The sequence below is a fragment of the Haemorhous mexicanus genome, chromosome 28 (assembly GCF_027477595.1).
Source record: "Haemorhous mexicanus isolate bHaeMex1 chromosome 28, bHaeMex1.pri, whole genome shotgun sequence".
NCBI lineage: Eukaryota > Metazoa > Chordata > Aves > Passeriformes > Fringillidae > Haemorhous > Haemorhous mexicanus.
This window is the reverse complement of record NC_082368.1, coordinates 5,597,698-5,620,250: the sequence shown is the minus strand read 5'-3', so window position 1 is coordinate 5,620,250 and position 22,553 is coordinate 5,597,698. Positions and strand designations below refer to the sequence as shown.

At 52.1% G+C, this 22,553-nt stretch overlaps 1 protein-coding gene across 8 annotated transcripts in view; it reads right to left on the bottom strand.

Annotated features, from left to right (window-relative positions):
• Positions 1 to 340: 340 nt before the first annotated feature.
• Positions 341 to 22,553, bottom strand: part of ZNF652 (zinc finger protein 652) — a 31,322-nt gene continuing 9,109 nt past the window's right edge. The window contains exons 2-8 of one of the 8 annotated variants that reach the window (XR_009489581.1): positions 19,353 to 20,391; positions 13,877 to 14,024; positions 10,391 to 10,506; positions 6,571 to 6,715; positions 4,662 to 5,210; positions 2,516 to 2,553; positions 341 to 548 (exon numbers count right to left, since the gene is read on the bottom strand). Coding sequence is in view for 2 of the 8 variants with exons in the window: in XM_059868953.1 (XP_059724936.1) it covers positions 4,693 to 5,210; positions 6,571 to 6,715; positions 10,391 to 10,506; positions 13,877 to 14,024; positions 19,353 to 20,213 (1,788 nt within the window). In the remaining 6 variants the exon portion in view is untranslated. The other 7 variants (XM_059868953.1, XR_009489576.1, XR_009489578.1 and 4 more) reach the window with 7 other exon arrangements.

Genomic DNA, 22,553 nt, shown 5'->3' with positions numbered 1-22,553 from the left:
GGAAATAAAGCAAAATAAAATAGGGGAAAAGCAAAATGAAACGGGGGGAAAGCAGCGAAATAAAATAGGAAAAGAAAGCAGAACGGAATGGGAAAATAAAGCAGAAGTGACAGGTGCAGAAAGGAGGGAAGACCCGGACAAACCCCTTGGAGTTTCCCATCCCTGTGGAATTCCGTGGGTGCAGCAAAAACGGAAATCGAAGGATTAAAAAACCACAAAAAATCCCAGCCTTGGATCTCCTGCCTTTTAAACCGAATTTCCCCATTTTCTGTTTTGTTTTTCCTTTGGAAAGGATCCCAGCCCGCCCTCCCAGCATCTCACATCACGGCCAGACCGGGAAGAGGGGTTGGAATTTTTAATCTTCTTCCACAGAAAGGAAGTTCATAAATTCTCAGAGTGATCCGATACAGAGCGGAGCTGAAGAGCAGGAAAAAAAAAAAAAAAAACAAAAAATCCAAACCAAAAAACATCCCAGATTCTGGAATTCTTGGAAGAACAGCCCGGAATGCTGGAGGATTTATTGAGGAGGAAAAATGGCTTTGGAAAACCTGGAACACAAATTTTTGATGGCTCAATTTTGGGGGTTTTTCAGCATGGAAAAAATGGATTATCCTGAGCAGGAAATTGTGGCACCACTGGAGGCTGCAGGGGGAGGAATGCAGAGGATTCCAGGGAATTGCAACGTTGGGAATTCGGGATTGGAATTATTTCCTGCCAGAGGGGAAGAGGGGGAATTAAAAATCCTGGAGGAAATGGTTAAAAAATGGCATTTCTTTCATCAGGAGGGGCTTTCAGCCCAGCCAAAACCGAGAGGTTTGGGCCCAAAACGGCCCCAAAATTTCCAATGTTATGGAAAACCCAACTCTGGGATTAGGAAAAAGCTGGGAAAACATCCAGGGAGGAGGGAATTCCCACTCCAGCTTTGTCCTGGGGGAGAATTCTGCCTTTTCTGGCCCAAAATGAATCCCAAAACCCACGAACAGGCAGAGCTCCCTTCTGGGATCTCCGGGTTTGGTGGGATTGGGGTGGAAAAGCGGCACAAGAGGAGGAATTCCCAGGAATTCCCGGGAATTTGAGATTTGCTGGGCACTGCTCTGGCAGGGAGAGCGAATTCCTGGATCCAGGGGGGGAAAAATCCAACCCGAGGGGTCCCAAGGGATCCCAGCCCTTGGAATGGGGCAATTCCCATGGGAACAGCTCCAGCTCCCCATCCCAGACCTGGATTTGCCCAAAATCCCCGGCCCTGACCCTAAAATCCATCCTGGATTCCTGGGATGGAGCTGTCTGGGAACATCCAGAGCTGTGGGACAGCTTCATGCCAAAATCTCCCCAAAACCAGGCAGGAGCTCCCAGGAATTCCAGGAATTCTCTGTCCCTGATCCTCCCCTTGGAATTCCCTCAATTCCCTGTCCCTGATCCCACTGCATTTCTCTCTCAGGAATTCCAGAATTCCCTGATCCCACTACATTCCCCTCTCAGGAATTCCAGAATTCCCTGATCCCACTGCATTCCCCAATCAGGAATTCCCTGATCCCACTGCATTCCCCAATCAGGAATTCCAGAATTCCCTGATCCCACTGCATTCCCCAATCAGGAATTCCAGAATTCCCTGATCCCACTGCATTCCCCTCCCAGGAATTCCCTGATCCCACTGCATTCCCCAATCAGGAATTCCTGAATTCCCTGATCCCACTGCATTCCCCTCCCAGGAATTCCCTGATCCCTCTTCATTCCCCACTCCCAGGAATTCCCTGATCCCACTACATTCCTCTTTCAGGAATTCCTGAATTCCCTGATCCCACTGCATTCCCCATTCAGGAATTCCAGATTCTCTGATCCCACTACATTCCCCATTCAGGAATTCCTGAATTCCCTGATCCCACTGCATTCTCCATTCAGGAATTCCAGAATTCCCTGATCCCACTGCATTTCTCTCTCAGGAATTCCAGAATTCCCTGATCCCACTGCATTTCTCTCTCAGGAATTCCAGAATTCCCTGATCCCACTGCATTCCCCTCTCTGGAATTCCCTGATCCCACTGCATTCCCCATTCAGGAATTCCTGAATTCCCTGATCCCACTACATTCCCCATTCAGGAATTCCTGAATTTCCTGATCCCACTGAATTCTCCAATCAGGAATTCCTGAATTCCCTGATCCCACTGCATTCCCCAATCAGGAATTCTCTGATCCCACTGCATTCCCCAATCAGGAATTCCCTGATCCCACTGCATTCTCCAATCAGGAATTCCAGAATTCCCTGATCCCACTGCATTCCCCAGTCAGGAATTCCAGAATTCCCCGATCCCTCTGCATTCCCCTCTCCCAGGAATTCCAGGAACTCCCCAGACCCGGACGGCAGCCCCGGGAATCCCCCGGGAATTCCCCGCAATCCCGGCCCGGCGCCTTCCCCTCCCCCTGCTGGCAGACCCCGCCGGTTCCCGCACCTCCCATCCCCAAATTCCCCAATTTCCCCAATTTCCAGGACAAAATCTCCCTCCCAATAAAATTCCCACCTGGATCCACACCCAGCAGGAATATCTGACCCCGACAGCTGAAGAGAAACGGGAAAAAGGGAAATAAAGTTAAAAAAAAGAACAAAAATAACCCCAAAAAAGCCCTAAAAAATAAATTAAATCCAGAAATCGCCACTGGGTTTGGGGTGACTTTGGGTTTTTTTTTTTTTTCTCCTCTCTTCTCCGAAGCACCTTGGAGTTGTGGGGTTGGGGAATTTGGGAAAAGCATCTTTGAGGAATCACATTGGGGCTGATTATAAAAATTTCTCTATTGTACAACAGAGGTGCAGCTACACTGAAAAAATTACACCGTTTATGGAAATACAATTATTATTATTATTATTATCATCATCATCATCAATTCTTTTTTTTTTTTTTGGCTTTTTTTTTTGTTTTAGAAACAGACTCTACTAAATAGGATCTATACAAAAAACCTCTAAAATAATTTCTGTAGTAAAATAAAGAAGTGTGTTAGGAGAGCTACACAAAAACAACGGGAGGGGGTTTGTTTGTTGTTTTTTTTTGTTTTTTTGCTTTTTTTCTGGGTTTTTTTTTTTTTTTTTTTTTTTGCTTTTCTGGGTGAACGCTCCGAGCTCGGCGTGCTGAAAGGAATCATTACGTACACAGTGATCATTAATGCTCTGTATTAATTAACTCACAGCCTTTCCCATTAGTACAAAGAGCTCCTCTTTGAGGAGAGGGCCGGGATATAAAAGCCAAGCAAACCTCGTCAGCTGATATGAAATTAGAAAATCCCGCCGGGCTCGGGGGCCGGGGTTTAGAAAAGTCACCGGGAAAACGCAAATTTGGGGATTTCAGTCCTGGGGGTCCTCGAGAGGGGCCCTGGGGGAGGGGGGTGGGGCAGAGCTCGGCCCTGGAGCGGGGCGGGGGGGTGGGAGGGCAGATCCCGGAGCCAGGATGGATCCCAGAGATCCCAGAGCTGGATCCTGGATCCCAGAGCTGGAGCCTGGATCCCAGACCCAGACTGGATCCCAGACCCAGACTGGATCCCAGAGCCAGACTGGATCCCAGACCCAGATTGGATCCCAGACCCAGATTGGATCCCAAAGCTGGATCCTGGGTCCCAGACCCAGACTGGATCCCAGAGCTGGAGCCTGGATCCCAGACCCAGATTGGATGCCAGAGCTGGATCCCGGATCCCAGACCCAGACTGGATCCCAGAGCTGGATCCTGGGTCCCAGACCCAGACTGGATCCCAGAGCTGGATCCCAGATCACAGACCCAGACTGGATCCCAGAGCTGGAGCCTGGATCCCAGACCCAGATTGGATCCCAGAGCTGGATCCTGGATCCCAGACCCAGACCCCAAGCGCTGTGTGAGGTGGCAGGAGGGCAGATCCCAGATCCATCCTGGATCCCTGATCCCAGACCCAGATCCCATCCTGGATCCCGGATCCCAGGCCCAGATCCCATCCTGGATCCCAGCCTGTGGCCATGCCCAGGTGTGCCCGTGCCCGTGGTGGCTCTGGGGCTCCATCCCGTCCCAGATCCCAAACCCTGACCCCAAGCACCAAGTGGGGCGGCAGGAGAGCAGATCCCGGATCCCAAACCTGGATCCCGGATCCCAAACCTGGATCCCAGGTCCACAATCCCAGCCGGTGCCAGTGTGGCTGTGCCAGGTGGGCTCACCCAGGTGCCTCAGGGTCTCGATGCCATCCCAGATCCCAAACCTGGATCCCAGAGCCTGATCCCGTGCCAGGCCCTGATCCCAGTGGGGCTGTCCCGGGCTGGCCCTGCCCAGGTGCTGCAGGAAGCCGTGGCCGTGGCAGTCCAGTCCCATCCCAGCTCCCACAGCTGGATCCCAGCTCCCACACCTGGATCCCAGCTCCCACACCTGGATGCCAGCTCCCACACCTGGATGCCAGCCGCAGTCAGCGTGGCCGTGCCAGGCTGCCCGTGTCCAGGTGCCGCAGGAAGTCGTGCCCACGGCCATGGTGGTCCAATCCCATCCCAGACCCCATCCTGGATGCCACACCTGGATGCCACACCTGGATGCCAGCCGGAGTCAGCGCGGCCGTGCCAGGCTGCCCTCGCCCAGGTGCCGCAGGAAGCCGTGCCCACTCACAGCACCTCAATCCCATCCCAGCTCCCACCCCAGCTCCCTCCCCGGGTCCCAGCTCCCAAACCTGGATGCCAGGTGCCAGGTGCCAGCCGGTGTCAGTGCGGCTGTGCCGGGCCGCCCTTCTCCAGGTGCCGCAGGAAGCCGTCGCCGCCGTGCCCGTGGCCGTGCCCGCGGTGGTTCAGGGGCTCGCTCTTGAACAGGGCGGGGGGCGGCGGCAGGTGCGGCACGGGGGGCACGGGCAGGTGCTGGGGGTGGTGCCCGTGGGGGTGGTGCCCGTGGGGCGGCAGGGCCAGGGCGCCGTAGGGGTGCGGGACGGGGCGCGGCGGCGCGGCCGGGCCCAGCCCCAGCGCGGCGGCGCCCGCGGCCGGAGGGGCCGGGCAGGGCCCGGGCAGCAGCGCGGGGCCGGCGGGGCCGGGGCCGGGGCTGGTGCCGGGGCTGGTGACTCGGAAACATTTCTCCTTGTGCGCCTTGAGCATGTTGGAGAAGCGGAAGCGCTGGCCGCACACGTCGCACGGGTACGGCTTCTCGCCCGTGTGCGTGCGCCGGTGCCGCTTCATGTTGGGCCGGCTGGTGAAGCTCTTGCCGCAGATCTCGCAGATGAAGGGCTTCTCTCCTGCCAGGCACACGCAGAGACGGGGGGTCAGAGATCCTGGGAACCCCCCCTGAGCCATGGAGAACGCCCTGAGCCCTGGGGAAGTCACCTGAGACCTGGGAGAACCCCCTGAGCCATGGGGAAGTCACCTGAGACCTGGGAGAACCCCCTGAGCCATGGGGAAATCACCTGAGACCTGGGAGAACCACCTGAGCCATGGGGAAGTCATCTGAGCCATGGAGAGCCCTGGGAAAATCACCTGAGCCATGGAGAGCCCTGGGAAAATCATCTGAGCCCTGGGAGAACCACCTGAGCCCCGGGGAAATCACCTGAGACCAGGGAGAACTACCTGAGCCATGGAGAGCCCCCTGAGCCCTGGGGGAACCCCCTGAGAAATGGAGAACCCCCTGAGCCCTGGGGAAGTCACCTGAGTCATGGAGAACCCTGGCAAAATCACCTGAGCCATGGAGAACCCCGGGAGATCACCTGAGCCCTGGGAGACCCCCAGGAAAAATCTCCTCATCCATGGAGATCCCCTGGAAAAGTCCTCTGATGGGTGGAGAACCCTCTGGAAAAATCACCTGAGCCCTGGGAAACACCACTGCCTTTAGGGATCAGCCGGGGTTTAGGAAATCCTGGCTCCCCTCAGGGTTTGGGGTCAAGAGGCTCTGAAATCCTGCTCAGTTTGGGGCCAAAAGGCTCCGAAATCCTGCTCAGTTTGGGGCCAAAAGGCTCTGAAATCCTGCTCAGTTTGGGGTCAAAAGGCTCTGAAATCCTGGCTCAGTTTGGGGCCAAAAGGCTCTAAAATCCTGCTCAGTTTGGGGTCAAAAGGCTCTGAAATCCTGCTCAGTTTGGGTTTGGGGTCAAAAGGCTCTGAAATCCTGCTCAGTTTGGGGTCAAAAGGCTCTGAAATCCTGCTCAGTTTGGGGCCAAAAGGCTCTGAAATCCTGCTCAGTTTGGGGCCAAAAGGCTCTGAAATCCTGCTCAGTTTGGGTTTGGGGTCAAAAGGCTCTGAAATCCTGGCTCAGTTTGGGGCTAAAAGGCTCAGAAATCCTGCTCAGTTTGGGGCCAAAAGGCTCTGAAATCCTGCTCAGTTTGGGTTTGGGTTTAAAAGGCTCCGAAATCCTGCTCAGTTTGGGTTTGGGTTTAAAAGGCTCTGAAATCCTGGCTCAGTTTGGGTTTGGGGCCAAAAGGCTCCATCCAGGGGCTCCCCCAGACCCAAACACCCAGGCAATAATTCCCATTCCCCCCCAGGGAACCCCAGCTCCCACTGTCCCACCAGAACAGAGCAGGATCCAAGGGAGGGAACGAAGCTGTCCCAGCTGATTTCCAGCCCCAAATCCCGAGGGAAGGCCCTGGGAATGCCCTGCAGGGCCCTCACCAGTGTGGGTTTTCATGTGCTCGTCGAAGTACTGCTTCATGTTGAAGTCCTTGCCACACCACTGGCACATGAACTGCTTGTGCCCGATGTGGATGCTCATGTGGGAGCGCAGCTGGTACTTGTACTGGAACCTCTCGTCGCAGTTCTGCCAGGAAAAAATGGGAATTCCGGGGATTTGGGAAGCTGGGAATGAGCCCTGGAGGGGCTGGGAGGGACATGGGGCTGAGCAGAAACAGCTCAGGGAAAGAAGGGATTGAAAGGATTTGTTGAGGGATGGAAGGAGGGTTTGGGTTTGGGAGGGTGGAAGGGCTGGAATGGAGTGGGGAAAGCTGGAATTGAGTGGGAAAATCTGGGATTGAGAGGGGGAAGCTGGGATTGAGAGGGGAAAGCTGGGATTGTGAAGGGAAAGATGGAATTGAGTGGGGAAAGCTGGAATTGTGAGGGGAAAGCTGGGATTGAGAGGGGGAAGTTGGAATTGAGTGGGAAAAGCTGGAATGGAGTGGGGGAAACTGGGATTAAGTGGGGAAAGCTGGAATTGAGAGGAGAAAGTTGGAATTGTGAGGGAAAAGCTGGAATTGTGAGGGAAAAGCTGGAATTGTGAAGGGAAAGATGGAATTGTGATGGAAAAGCTGGTATTGTGAAGGGAAAGCTGGAATTGTGAAGGAAAAGCTGGAATGGAGTGGGGAAAGCTGGAATTGTGAAGGGAAAGATGGAATTGTGAAGGGAAAGATGGAATTGAGTGGGAAAAGCTGGAATTGTGAAGGGAAAGATGGAATTGTGAAGGGAAAGATGGAATTGAGTGGGAAAAGCTGGAATTGTGAAGGGAAAGATGGAATTGTGAGGGGAAAGCTGGAATTGTGAGGGGAAAGCTGGAATTGAGAGGGGAAAGCTGGAATGGAGTGGGGAAAGCTGGAATTGTGAAGGGAAAGATGGAATTGAGTGGGAAAAGCTGGAATTGAGTGGGGAAAGCTGGAATGGAGTGGGGAATGCTGGAATTGTCAAGGGAAAGATGGAATTGAGTGGGAAAAGTTGGAATTGTGAAGTGAAAGATGGAATTGTGAGGGAAAAGCTGGAATGGAGTGGGGAAAGCTGTAATTGAGAGGGGAAAGCTGGAATGGAGTGGGGAAAGCCTGGCAGGGACGGGGTTATTCCAGGAAAAAAGGGTTTCTGTGGTGTCCCGGCCTCTCTCCACTAGAGGACTCTGCCTCCCTCCAAACCAGCTCCTCACCAGCGCCCCAGGGATCTAACCCCTCCATCCCTACAGAGACCTGTGCTGGCACCACCCCTGGTTCACACCCCATCCAAGGCCATTCCCATTCCCAGGACCATTCCCGCCCCTCATTCCCACCCCATCCAAGGCCATTCCCATTCCCAGGACCATTCCCACCCCTCATTTCCACCCCATCCAGGCCCATTCCCACTCCCAGGGTGGTTCCCAGGGGTTTCCCCCCCGGGATCCCCCCCTCCCAGCCCTCCAGAGACCCCCGAGGAGGGACCTGTGCTGGTTCCCACCCCATCCAGGTCCATTCCCACTTCCCAGGACCATTCCCACCCCTCATTCCCACCCCACCCAGGTCCATCCCCCACTCCCAGGGTGGTTCCCAGGGGTTTCCCCCATGGATTTAACCCCTCCAGAGACCCCTGTGCTGGCACCGCCCCTCATTCCCACCTCACCCACGTCCATTCCCATTCTCCGGGTGGTTCCCAGGGATTTCCCCCATGGATTTAACCCCTCCATCCCTCCAGAGACCTCTGTGCTGGCACTGCCCCTCATTCCCACCCCATCCAAGGCCATTCCCATTCCCAGGAGCATTCCTGCCCCTCATTCCCACCCTATCCAGGGCCATTCCTAGGACCATTCCTGCCCCTCATTCCCACCCCACCCAGGTCCATCCCCCGCTCCCAGGGTGGTTCCCAGGGGTTTCCCTCATGGATTTAACCCCTCCAGATACCCCTGTGCTGGCACTGCCCCTCATTCCCACCCCATCCAGGTCCACTCCCATTCCCAGGACCATTCTCACCTCTCATTCCCACCCCATCCAGGTCTATTCCCACTTCCCAGGAGCATTCCCACCCCTGGTTCCCACCCCACCCAGGTCCATCCCCACTCCCAGGGTGGTTTCCAGGGGTTTCCCCCGGGATCCCCCTGAGCCAGCCAGCCCTCACCTCTCAGCGGAAGGGCTTTTCCCATGTCCCAGGACCATTCTCACCCCATCCAGGTCTATTCCCACTTCCCAGGACCATTCCCACCCCCGGTTCCCTCCCCACCCAGGTCCATTCCCATTCCCAGAACCATTCCCACCCCTGGTTCCCTCCCCACCCAGGTCCATCCCCCGCTCCCAAGGTGGTTTCCAGGGGTTTCCCCCCGGGATCCCCCCCTCCCAGCCCTCCAGAGACCCCCGAGGAGGGACCTGTGCTGGTTCCCACCCCATCCAGGTCCACTCCCATTCCCAGGACCATTCCCACCTCTCATTCCTACCCCACCCAGGTCCATCCCCGCTCCCAGGGTGGTTCCCAGGAGTTTCCCCCATGGATTTAACCCCTCCAGAGACCCCTGTGCTGGCACCGCCCCTCATTCCCACCTCACCCACGTCCATTCCCATTCCCAGGGTGGTTCCCAGGGATTTCCCCCATGGATTTAACCCCTCCATCCCTCCAGAGACCTCTGTGCTGGCACCACCCCTGGTTCCCACCCCATCCAAGGCCATTCCCATTCCCAGGAGCATTCCTGCCCCTCATTCCCACCCTATCCAGGGCCATTCCTAGGACCATTCCTGCCCCTCATTCCCACCCAGGTGCATCCCCCTGCTCCCAGGGGTTTCCCCCATGGATTTAACCCCTCCAGATACCCCTGTGCTGGCACCACCCCTGGTTCCCACCCCATCCAGGTCCACTCCCATTCCCAGGACCATTCTCACCTCTCATTCCCACCCCATCCAGGTCCACTCCCATTCCCAGGACCATTCTCACCTCTCATTCCCACCCCATCCAGGTCCACTCCCATTCCCAGGACCATTCTCACCTCTCATTCCCACCCCATCCAGGTCCACTCCCATTCCCAGGACCATTCCCACCCCTCATTCCCACCCCACCCAGGTCCATCCCCCGCTCCCAGGGTGGTTCCCAGGGGTTTCCCTCATGGATTTAACCCCTCCAGATACCCCTGTGCTGGCACCGCCCCTCATTCCCACTTCCCAGGAGCATTCCCACCCCTCATTCCCACCCCACCCAGGTCCATTCCCAGGAGCATTCCCACCCCTCATTCCCACCCCACCCAGGTCCATTCCCATTCCCAGGACCATTCTCACCCCTCATTCCCACCCCATCCAGGTCCATTCCCACTTCCCAGGACCATTCTCACCTCTCATTCCCACCCCACCCAGGTCCATTCCCATTCCCAGGACCATTCCCACCCCTGGTTCCCTCCCCACCCAGGTCCATTCCCACTTCCCAGGACCATTCCCACCTCTCATTCCCACCCCACCCAGCTCCATTCCCATTCCCAGGACCATTCCCACCCCCGGTTCCCTCCCCACCCAGGTCCATTCCCACTTCCCAGGACCATTCCCACCCCTCATTCCCTCCCCACCCAGGTCCACTCCCATTCCCAGGACCATTCTCACCTCTCATTCCCACCCCATCCAGGTCTATTCCCACTTCCCAGGAGCATTCCCACCCCCGGTTCCCTCCCCACCCAGGTCCATCCCCGCTCCCAGGACCATTCCCACCCCTCATTCCCACCCCATCCAGGTCCATCCCCCGCTCCCAGGGTGGTTCCCAGGGGTTTCCCCGGGATCCCCCCCTGCCAGCCAGCCCTCACCTCGCAGCGGAAGGGCTTTTCCCCCGAGTGCTGCAGGGAGTGCACCTTGAGGGACATGCTGCGCTTGAAGGACTTGCCGCAGGTCTCGCAGGTGAAGGGCATGTCCTTGGTGTGGGCTGCAGCAAAGACAGAGAGGGGTCACAGCGGGGCAAATCCAGGGAAAACAGGGCTGGGAGGGACATTCCTGACAATTCCAGGCAGGGCAGTGGCTCCTGGGGGTGGCTTGGAAGCACAGGTTGGTTTCTGCACACGGGGGATTTGGGGACAAGGACAACTCAGCCACAGCTGGGACTGGCTGGGTTTCATGGAATGCCCAAATTTTGGGGGTGGGAAGGATCCTGAAGATCCAGTCCCTGGGCAGGGACACCTCGAGCTATCCCAGCTGGCCGTGGGCACGTCCAGGGGTGGGATGAACTCAACTCAGGATGGAAATGCTGAGAGGGAACCACACAGAAATTCAGGGAGCTGGAAGGGGCTCTGAGCTCTCCCTGGATCCTTCCCTTCTCCAGGGATGGAATTAATTCAGGATGGAAATGCTGAGAGGAACCACACAGAAATTCAGGGAGCTGGAAGGGGCTCTGAGCTCTCTCTGGATCCTTCCCTTCTCCAGGAATTAACTCAATTCAGAATGGAAATTCTGAGAGGGAACCACACAGAGCTGAGCTGAGCACAGAAATTCAGGGAGCTGGAAGGGGCTCTGAGCTCTCCCTGGATCCTTCCCTTCTCCAAGGATGGAATTAATTCAGGATGGAAATTCAGAGAGGGAACCACACAGAGCTGAAGGTGAGCACAGAAATTCAGGGCTCTGGAAGGGGCTCTGAGCTCTCCCTGGATCCTTCCCTTCTCCAGGAATTAACTCAATTCAGGATGGAAATTCTGAGAGGGAACCACACAGAGCTGAGCTGAGCACAGAAATTCAGGGCTCTGGAAGGGGCTCTGAGCTCTCCCTGGATCCCTCCCTTCTCCAGGGATGGAATTAATTCAGGATGGAAATGCTGAGCTGAGCACAGAAATTCAGGGAGCTGGAAGGGGCTCTGAGCTCTCCCTGGATCCTTAATTCCTTAATTCCCCTGATAATTTCAATCCCCCAATAATTTCAATTCCCTGATAATTTCAATCCCCCAATCATTTCAATTCCCCTGAATATTTTAATTTTCTCTATAATTTTAATTCCCCCAATCATTTCAACCCCCCCGATAATTCCAATCCCCCAATCATTTCAATTTCCCTGAATATTTTAATTTTCTTGATAATTTAAATTCCCCTGATAATTTCAATCCCCCCGATAATTCCAATTCCCCCAATCATTTCAATTCCCCTAATATTAATTCCCCCAATAATTTCAATCCCCCAATATTAATTTCCCCAATAATTCCAATCCCCCAATCATTTCAATCCCCCAATCATTTCAATCCCCCTGAATATTTTAATTTTCTCGATCATTTTCATTCCCCTGATAATTTCAATCCCCCCAATTTCAATCCCCCGATAATTTCAATCCCTCAATAATTTCAACTCCCCCAATAATTTCAATCCCCCAATAATTTCAACTCCCCCAATCATTTCAATTCCCCTGAATATTTTAATTTTCTCGATCATTTTAATTTCCCCGATAATTTCAATCCCCCAATAATTTCAATCCCCTCAATCATTTCAATCCCCCAATAATTTCAATCCCCCCAATCATTTCAATCCCCCAATCATTTCAATTCCCCTGAATATTTTAATTTTCTCGATAATTTCAATTCCCCCAATTTCAATCCCCCAATTTCAACCCCCTCAATAATTTCAATCCCCTGATAATTTCAATCCCCCAATAATTTCAATCCCCCAATAATTTCAATTCCCCCAATTTTAATTCCCCCAATAATTTCAATCCCCTGATAATTTCAATCCCCCAATCATTTCAATTCCCCTGAATATTTTAATTTTCTCGATAATTTTCATTCCCCCGATAATTTCAATCCCCCCGATCATTTTAATTCCCCCGATCATTTCAACCCCCCCGATAATTCCAACCCCCCAATCATTTCAATTTCCCTGAATATTTTAATTTTCTTGATAATTTAAATTCCCCTGATAATTTCAATCCCCCCGATAATTCCAATTCCCCCAATCATTTCAATTCCCCTAATATTAATTCCCCCAATAATTTCAATCCCCCAATATTAATTTCCCCAATAATTTCAACTCCCCCAATCATTTCAATCCCCCAATCATTTCAATTCCCCTGAATATTTTAATTTTCTCGATAATTTTCATTCCCCCGATAATTTCAATCCCCCCGATCATTTTAATTCCCCCAATCATTTCAACCCCCCCGATAATTTCAATCCCCCAATCATTTCAATTCCCCTGAATATTTTAATTTTCTCTATAATTTTAATTCCCCCAATCATTTCAATCCCCCAATAATTTCAATCCGCCCAATAATTTCAATACCCTCAATTTCAATTCCCCCAATAATTTCAATTCCCCGATAATTTCAATTCCCCAATCATTTCAATTCCCTGATAATTTCAATCCCCCAATAAATTCAATTCCCCCAATAATTTCAATTCCCTGATAATTTCAATCCCCCAATCATTTCAATCCCCCTGAATATTTTAATTTTCTCGATCATTTCAATCCCCCCGATAATTTCAATTCCCCAATAATTTCAATCCCCCAATAATTTCAATCCCCTCAATAATTTCAATTCCCTGATAATTTCAATCCCCCAATCATTTCAATCCCCCAATAATTTCAATCCCCCAATAATTTCAATTCCCCCAATAATTTCAATTCCCTGATAATTTCAATCCCCCAATAACTTCAATCCCCCAATAATTTCAATCCCCTCAATAATTTCAATTCCCTGATAATTTCAATCCCCCAATAACTTCAATCCCCCAATAATTTCAATCCCCCAATCATTTCAATTCCCCTGAATATTTTAATTTTCTCGATAATTTTAATTCCCCCGATAATTTCAATCCCCCAATCATTCCAATCCCCCCAATAATTTCAACTCCCCCAATCATTTCAATTCCCCTGAATATTTTAATTTTCTCGATAATTTCAATTCCCCCGATAATTTCAATCCCCCCAATAATTTCAGTTCCCCAACAATTTCAATCCGCCCAATAATTTCAATTCCCCCAATTTCAATTCCCTCAATAATTTCAGTCCCCCAATAATTTCAATCCCCCAATCATTTCAATTTCCCTGAATATTTTAATTTTTTTGATAATTTCAATTCCCCCGATAATTTCAATTCCCCCAATTTCAATCCCCCAATCATTTCAATCCCCTGAATATTTTAATTTTCTCGATAATTTCAATCCCCCCGATAATTTTAATTCCCCCAATAATTTCAATTCCCTGATAATTTCAATCCCCCAATCACTTCAATCCCCCTGAATATTTTAATTTTCTCGATTATTTTAATTCCCCCAATCATTCCAACCCCCCCAACCATTCCACTTTCCCTTCCCAGCCACTCACCAACCATGTGTTTGCGCACGTGGGCCATGGTGTAGAATTTCTTCTCGCAGATCTCGCAGGAGAATTTCTTCTCGGCGTAGCCGTGCACGATCTTGATGTGCTCGTGGAGGGACCAGAGCTTCTTGAAGGATTTGTTGCAGGACACGCACTGGGGTGGACACAGAGGGGGCTGGGTTAGGGGGGTTTGGCAAAAAAAGGCCCAAAAATGGTGAAAAAGGTGCTTGAGGATGTGGATTTTGGGATTATAGCTGAGGGGGGCAGTGAAAAATGGGAATTTTGGGATTACAGCTCAGGGGAGCAGTGAAAAATGGGGATTGTGGGATTACAGCTGAGGGGAGCAGTGAGGATGTGGATTTTGGGATTACAGCTGAGGGGGGCAGTGAAAAATGGGAATTTTGGGATTATAGCTGAGGGGGGCAGTGAAAAATGGGAATTTTGGGGTTACAGCTGAGGAGAGCAGTGAAAAATGGGAATTTTGGGATTACAGCTGAGGGGGGCAGTGAAAAATGGGAATTTTGGGATTACACTGAGGGGAGGCAGTGAAAAATGGGAATTTTGGGGTTACAGCTGAAGGGGGCAGTGAAAAATGGGAATTTTGGGATTACAGCTGAGGGGAGCAGTGAAAAATGGGAATTGTGGGGTTACAGCTGAGGGAAGCAGTGAAAAATGGGAATTTTGGGATTAGAGCTGAGGGAGGCAGTGAAAAATGGGAATTTTGGGATTACAGCTGAGGGGAGGCAGTGAGGATGTGGATTTTGGGATTACAGCTGAGGGGGGCAGTGAAAAATGGGAATTTTGGGATTACAGCTCAGGGAGGCAGTGAAAAATGGGAATTTTGGGATTACAGCTGAGGGAGGCAGTGAAAAATGGGAATTTTGGGGTTACAGCTGAGGGGGGCAGTGAAAAATGGGAATTTTGGGGTTACAGCTGAAGGGGGCAGTGAAAAATGGGAATTTTGGGGTTACAGCTGAAGGGGGCAGTGAAAAATGGGAATTTTGGGATTACAGCTGAGGGGGGCAGTGAAAAATGGGAATTTTGGGATTACAGCTGAAGGGAGCAGTGAAAAATGGGAATTTTGGGGTTACAGCTGAGGGAGGCAGTGAAAAATGGGAATTGTGGGGTTACAGCTGAAGGGGGGCAGTGAGGATGTGGATTTTGGGATTACAGCTGAGGGGGGCAGTGAAAAATGGGAATTTTGGGATTACAACTGAGGGGAGGCAGTGAGGGGAGAAGAATGGATGCAGTAAAAATGTGAATTTTGGGATTACATCTCAGGGGGGCAGTAAAAATGTGAATTTTGGGATTACACTGAGGGGAATGGAGACAGTAAAAATGTGAATTTTGGGATTTACAACTGAGGGGTATGGAGACAGTAAAAATGTGAATTTTGGGATTTCCACCTGAGAAGAATGGAGCGAGTAAAAATGTGAATTTTGGGATTACACTGAGGGGAATGGAGACAGTAAAAATGTGAATTTTGGGATTACACTGAGGGGAATGGAGACAGTAAAAATGTGAATTTTGGGATTACACTGAGGGGAATGGAGACAGTAAAAATGTGAATTTTGGGATTACACTGAGGGGAGGGGAGGCAGTGAAAATGTGGATTTTGGGATTACACTGAGGGGAGGCAGTGAAAATGTGAATTTTGGGATTCCACCCGACAGGAGGGGAGGCAGTGCTGGTGTTCTGGTGCCTCCTGATCCCAAAATCCTGATCCCAAAATCCCAGGAGGGGCACAGGGGCAGCTCCACAGGCCCTGGGGCTGCTGGGCTGGCAGAGCCCAACCCTGGAGAGGGAAAATCCAAATCCTTTCAGGGAGAAGGACCCAAACCCTTGGAGTGGGAAGGATCCAAACCCTTGGAATGGAAAAATCCAAACCCTTGGAGTGGGAAGATTCAAACCCTTGGAGAGGGAAGGATCCAAACCCATGGAGTGAGAAAATCCAAACCCCTGAGGAGGGAAGGATCCAAACCCTTGGAATGGAAAAATCCAAACTGTTGGAGTGGGAAAATCCAAATATTTCCAGTGAGAAGGATCCAAACCCTCGGAGTAGGAAGAATCCAGACCCTTGGAATGGGAAGAATCCAAACTCTTGGAGTGGAAAAATCCAAACCCTTGGAGAGGGAAGATCCAAACCCATGGTGCAGAAAAAAATATCCAAACCCTTGGAGCAGAAAGAATCCAAACTCTGGAGAGGGAAGAATCCAAACCCTTGGAGCAGAAAGAATCCAAACTCTGGAGAGGGAAGATTCCAAACCCTTGGAGCAGAAAGAATCCAAACTCTGGAGAGGGAAGATTCCAAACCCTTGGAGCAGAAAGAATCCAAACTCTGGAGAGGGAAGAATCCAAACCCTTGGAGCAGAAAGAATCCAAAGATTCTCAGTGAGAAGGATCCAACCCTTGGTGAGGTAAGAATCCAAACCCTCGGAGTGGGAAAATCCAAACTCCTGGAGAGGGAAGAACCCAGCAGAGCTGGAGGAGGCCGACACCATAAATTCCCAAAGCTCCACCCAGCCCTTCCTGCCCCCCCAAATCCAGGTGTGGCCACTCCAGGCTCTCCCATCCCTCTGGATCTCCGTGGGAAGCAGCTCCGGGATCGGCTCCTCCTGCTGTGCTCTCATCCAAGGTCCAAAGTGGCACTGGAGGCTGAGAATTCCTTCCCAAAACTCCTGTGGAATGTCCAGGCAATCTCCCCCCATGGGATTTCAGGCAGCTCTTCCTCTTCCCAGCAGCTCTTCCCAAAAACTTCAGCAAAAATTCCAACGTGGAAATTCCGGCTGGAAATCCCGGAGCGTGAGGAAAGCCAATCGTCTTCAGCTCGGAATTGTGCCTTGTCCTGGAGTTTTTTGGGGTTTTTTGGGATATCTCCACTTCCCAGCCCAGCAATTCCCACCCTTTCCCCATCAGTCAGAAGGGCTGGGTGCTGATTAATGAACAAATTAATTAGTTCTGCTGGTTGGGAATGTTTCCTCTCCGCCTGCGCCGGGTTGGGAATTCTCACCTGGAATTCTGCAGGCACCGAGCACAGCACCTGCTGGGATTCCCCCCTTGGGAGGGCAAAAAATTCCTGGAGAGCCAAGAAATTCCACAGAATGATCCCCAAATCCTTGGATTTACAGAGAAAGGAGCCCTGGGAGGGGCCAGGGCCACACCAGAATTCAGGATGGAACCACAGAGAGCTCAGAAATCCCCTGAAGGTGCTGACTGTGATGGGTGAAAAAGCAGAAATTACCTGGAAAAACAGATTTATTCCATCCCCAGGAGGAAAAACTGGGAGGAGCCAGCCTTGAGGTTCATTTCAGCCCGATTTTAAACCAGTTTTATTCCAGGACAAAGCTCCCCCTCGACACACTGAACCCTGGACTGAGGGGGATTTTAATTTTCCCTCAATCCTATTGGCAAGTGGAATAAAAACACAGCAACAGGCAGCTGGAAAACACATCCCAAAGGCAGGACAGAACAAGAATTGCTGGATTTGTTTCTGGACCAGATTCTTCTGGATTTAAATCAAAATTTCTGTAATTTCTCCTTTTCTTATCACTTTTGGACACACGTGTAGATGGATATAGGATATTTCACCATTTTATGTGTTCAAAATATTCAGGAATTCCTGCTTAAATTTGAATTCCTGCTTAAATTTCATGCTGTGAATGAACCCCCTGCTTGCTGGGCCATCTCCTAAATTCCCATTTAAATCCTCCCCGCTGCACTGAACTTTTAAAACATTTCTTTCAAAAGCTGCAAAAATTAAATTTATATTAATAAATCCTTCCTTGAGCTGGAACTTAAGGGAAAAAAAACAGCCCAGAGCTGGGAAAAGAGAAACTGCAAATAAATATTCCACGTCTCCCACACAGTGGGAGCTGAGGATCAACCCAGTTCAGCATTGAAAGCAAACAAACAATGAAAAATGTTCAATTCTTCTGCTCAAACCCTCGCACAAAAAAAACCCCTCCTTGCCCTACAAATTCCAGCTGCCCAAAAATCCAACGCAGGATTGCAGGGGGGAGAAAAAATGGAGATTTTTGTGTTTTCAGGGAGATCTGCTGGGGTTTTCTGCAGGGAAGGGGCAGAATTCCAACCCTTGGGAACCACTCTGGGAATCGCCGTGGTCTCAGAGGGGTTTAAAGCTCCTTTGAACCCCAGCTCAGATCCTGACTCCACTGCTGCCTCTGGGATCTCACAGATTCCCCATTCCGGGGAATTCCTGGAATTCTGCTTCCCCTGCAGAGCTCACCAGGCTCTGGGACTGCATTTCAGGACATGGAAACCCCTGGAATTCCAAACTCAGTGAGAGCTGAGGGAGGAGGATTTACCACAGAATTCCAGGAATTCTGTTGTCCCTGGAGAGCTCACCTGGTTTCCCAGGCTCTGGGACTGAATTTTAGGACACAAACCCCTGGAATTCCAAACTCAGTGAGAGCTGAGGGTGCTCAGCAGGAGCAGGAGGAGGATTTACCACAGAATTCCAGGAATTCTGTTTCCCCTGCAGAGCTCACCTGGTTTCCCAGGCTCTGGGACTGCATTTCAGGACACAAACCCCTGGAATTCCAAACTCAGTGAGAGCTGAGGGTGCTCAGCAGGAGCAGGAGGAGGATTTACCACAGAATTCCAGGAATTCTGTTGTCCCTGGAGAGCTCACCTGGTTTCCCAGGCTCTGGGACTGCATTTCAGGACATGGAAACCCCTGGAATTCCAAACTCAGTGAGAGCTGAGGGTGCTCAGCAGGAGCAGGAGGAGGATTTACCACAGAATTCCAGGAATTCTGTTGTCCCTGGAGAGCTCACCTGGCTTCCCAGGCTCTGGGACTGCATTTCAGGACACAAACCCCTGGAATTCCAAACTCAGTGAGAGCTGAGGGTGCTCAGCAGGAGGAGCAGGAGGAGGATTTACCACAGAATTCCAGGAATTCTGTTGTCCCTGGAGAGCTCACCTGGTTTCCCAGGCTCTGGGTCTGCATTTCAGGAGTTGGAAACCCCTGGAATTCCAAACTCAGTGAGAGCTGAGGGTGCTCAGCAGGAGGAGGAGGAGGATTTACCACAGAATTCCAGGAATTCTCTTTCCCCTGCAGAGCTCACCTGGTTTCCCAGGCTCTGGGACTGCATTTCAGGACACAAACCCCTGGAATTCCAAACTCAGTGAGAGCTGAGGGTGCTCAGCAGGAGCAGGAGGATTTACCACAGAACTTCAGATTTTTGGGACCATTTACTCCAGATTCTGACCCTGCCAAAGGAGCTTTGCATTCCCAACTCACAGTTTACTCCTGGAGTAACTGCTCAGAGCAGCTGAGCACTCTTTCCCTGCCATCCCCTCCTTTTGGGAGACCCCAAAATGCGGGATAAGGCAGAGCCCGGGCCCGGCTCAGCACCTGGGGCCGTGCCAAGAGATTTTTTCCCCCTGTGAAGCGTCCACCAGCCGGATCCAGGGCACGCCAGGAGGTGTGGGGACCTGGCAAGCAGGCGAGCAGACCTACCTGGATGTTTTTTTCACAGTCAGTTTGCTGGTGGAGGGACAGCTCACTCTCTAGCACAAATTTCTTCCCACATTTGTCGCAGATCTGCATCCGCCTGTGGGTGACGTTCATGTGCTTCTCCAGGTACCAGCGTGTGTTAAACACCCTGGGGCACTTCTCACAGGTCAGAGTCTCCTTCTCTTCGCACTTGGATTTCTGCACAGGTGCCTTGGGCTCCTTTGCAGCTTTCTTCTTACGCTTGGGGGGCTCCGTGCTCTTCCTGCGCCCGCGCGTGGCCCGGGGCGCCGGCGAGGCGGCGGCGGCCGCGGCGGAGGCGGCTCTCCTGCTTCTCCTCTGGCCAACACTAACCTTCTCCACTCTTTTCTCCTTTTTCTTCTGCCTCTCATTCTCCTCATAATCATTACTGTCTTCCGTGGCCTCTTCCCCACTGTCACCCTCCTCTTCCTCACTGCTGCTCTTAAGGACAGCAGTCTCTTTGGACTGGGAGGGGACACCCTTCTCCCCTTTGGACACATTTAAGGTTTGGTTGTTAAGGTTTACCTCCACTATAATCTGCTCCCTTTTGTAAGTCACTTCATCTTCCTCCTCTTCCTCCTCCTCAGAGTCGTCAGAGTTTTCCCTGTCTTCTTTCACAGCCCGGACCTCTCCTACCGCTCTGCTCTCCCTGAAAAACGGCTGCTCCTCCCTCTCGTGGAGGTGGCCCTTGCTCACTTTGCTGTCCACCAGCACCGAGAAGGGGCTCCCTGACTCCCTCTTGTACACCTTGGTGGACAGGTCGAGCTCCTGGCTGGGGTAGAAGGCGGGCGGCCCCTCCTGCGCCATGCCGGCCCCGGGGGGCTCCCCCTTGGCTGCGTGGCTCATCTGGGGGGGCTCATGGGGCGCCCTCCGTCCCGGGGGGGCTGCTCCGGCCCGGCGCCTCTTCCATCGGAGCCCGGCGGGCGCGGGGGGTCCTGGCTGGGCTGCGGCGGGGGTCGGGATCACGGCAGGGGCAGGGCGGGGAGGGATCTTCGGCAGCGAGCGGAGCCCTCGAGCATTTTATCTGCGGGAGACAGCGGGAGGGAGAGCGGCGTCAGTGGGGAAGGAGCGCGGGGATGGGGACAGCCCGGGGGAGCAGAGGGTGGGACAAACAGCAGGGACTGGGAGAGTTCCCGGCAGAGTCCCAGGGAATGGAAATCCAGCAAGGGATGTTCTCCATCCACCAGAGATAATAACCACAACCATTCCTCCTGGATTTTTGGGAGCACTGACAGCCCCACAAACAGCAGGGACCGGGAGAGTTCCCGGCAGAGTCCCAGGGAATGGAAATCCAGCAAAGGATACTCCCCATCCACCAGAGAAAATAACCACAACCATTCCTCCTGGATTTTTGGGAGCACTGACAGCTCCAAAACCAGCAGGGACCGGGAGAATTCCCAGCAGAGTCCCAGGGAACGGAAATCAGCAAGGGATACTCTCCATCAACCATTCCTCCTGGATTTCTGGGAGCACTGACAGCCCCACAAACAGACTGGCAGTAGAGTCCCAGGGAATGGAAATCCAGCAAAGGATACCCCCCATCAACCATTCCTCCTGGATTTTTGGGAGCACTGACAGCCCCACAAACAGCAGGGACTGGGAGAATTCCCAGCAGAGTCCCAGGGAATGGAAATCCAGCAAAGGATACTCCCCATCAACCATTCCTCCTGGATTTTTGGGGGCACTGACAGCCCCAAAACCATCAGGGACCGGGAGAATTCCCAGCAGAGTCCCAGGGAATGGAAATCCAGCAAGGGATGTTCTCCATCCACCAGAGATAATAACCACAACCATTCCTCCTGGATTTTTGGGAGCACTGCTGATCCCAAAAACAGGCTGGCAGCAGATTCCCAGGGAATGGAAATCCAGGCAAGGGATGTTCTCCATCCCCCACAGAATCACCCCGGGACCACAACTGCTCCCCCTGGATTTTTGGGAGCACTGACAGCCCCAAAACCAGCAGGGACCAGAAGAATTCCCAGCAGCAGATTCCTAGGGAATGGAAATCCAGCAAGGGATACTCCCCATCAACCATTCCTCCTGGATTTTTGGGAGCACTGACAGCTCCAAAACCAGCAGGGACCGGGAGAATTCCCAGCAGCAGATTCCTAGGGAATGGAAATCCAGGCAGGGATGTTCTCCACCCACCAGACCTGTTTCTCCTGGGTTTCTGGGAGCACCCATGGCCCCAAACTCTGCTCTGCCCCCACAGACACGGGGCACACCCACCCCCAGCCCATCCTCACCTACTCCAGAGCCACATTCCAACCAGGGAGGAATTCCTCCACTGAGGAATTTCAGTGGAGCAGTTCTCACCTCGCAGCCCGGGAGCACCCCCGGAGATCCTGGATTTTGAGGGATTTGAGGAATTCTTCCTTTGTCTCTCCCTCCCTTCCCCCAGTTCCTTAATCCCCACGGCACAATCTCAGTTTGCCCATCCACGTTTCCCCGCGGTTTTCCAAGCTGGAATTTGCCCGGGACTTTGCTGCCACTTCCTCCTGCAGGAAGAGCCACGTGGTCCCTCATGGACACAAAGCAATCAATCCCTCACATTTCTCTTTTTTTTTTTTTTTTTTTTAGCTTTTTTTAAAACTTTTTTCCCACTGGGACAATTCCAGTTTGGGAGCTCAGGATGGCAACAGCGAGGTTTTGGGCTGGGCTGATCCCATCAGGAATTCCTGAGCTAAAGCTGGGATCAGAGGGTGCAGGGGAGGAGAATTCAGGACAGAGACACCCCAGAGTGGGATGGAAGGGACAGCAAATCCCACCCAGGGACACCTTCCATGATCCCAGAGTGCTCCAGCCTGGCCTGGGACACTGCCAGGGATGGAGCAGCCACGGCTTCCCCAGGAATTCCATCCCAGCCAGGAATTCCTGTCCAAAATTCACCCAATCCTCCTCTCTTCCAGAGATTCCTGTGTTGTCATCTCCATCCCACCAGAATTTCCCCCCCTTTGGAGTGAATTTTAACTGGACAGGAGATGAAGCGACCAGTGCCTGAATAAGTAATATTAATTATTAATAATTAATAACAATAAAGAGAATTTTTGGGAAGTGCCACAGCGGGGAAAGAAAGGAAAAAATAACCAGTTTGATGATGAACCTCATGAAAACACTCCAGCACTTCTCTAGGGTTCCCAAATTACTCCAAATTAATTTCCTGGAGGTGCCTGGCAGCGACTGCAG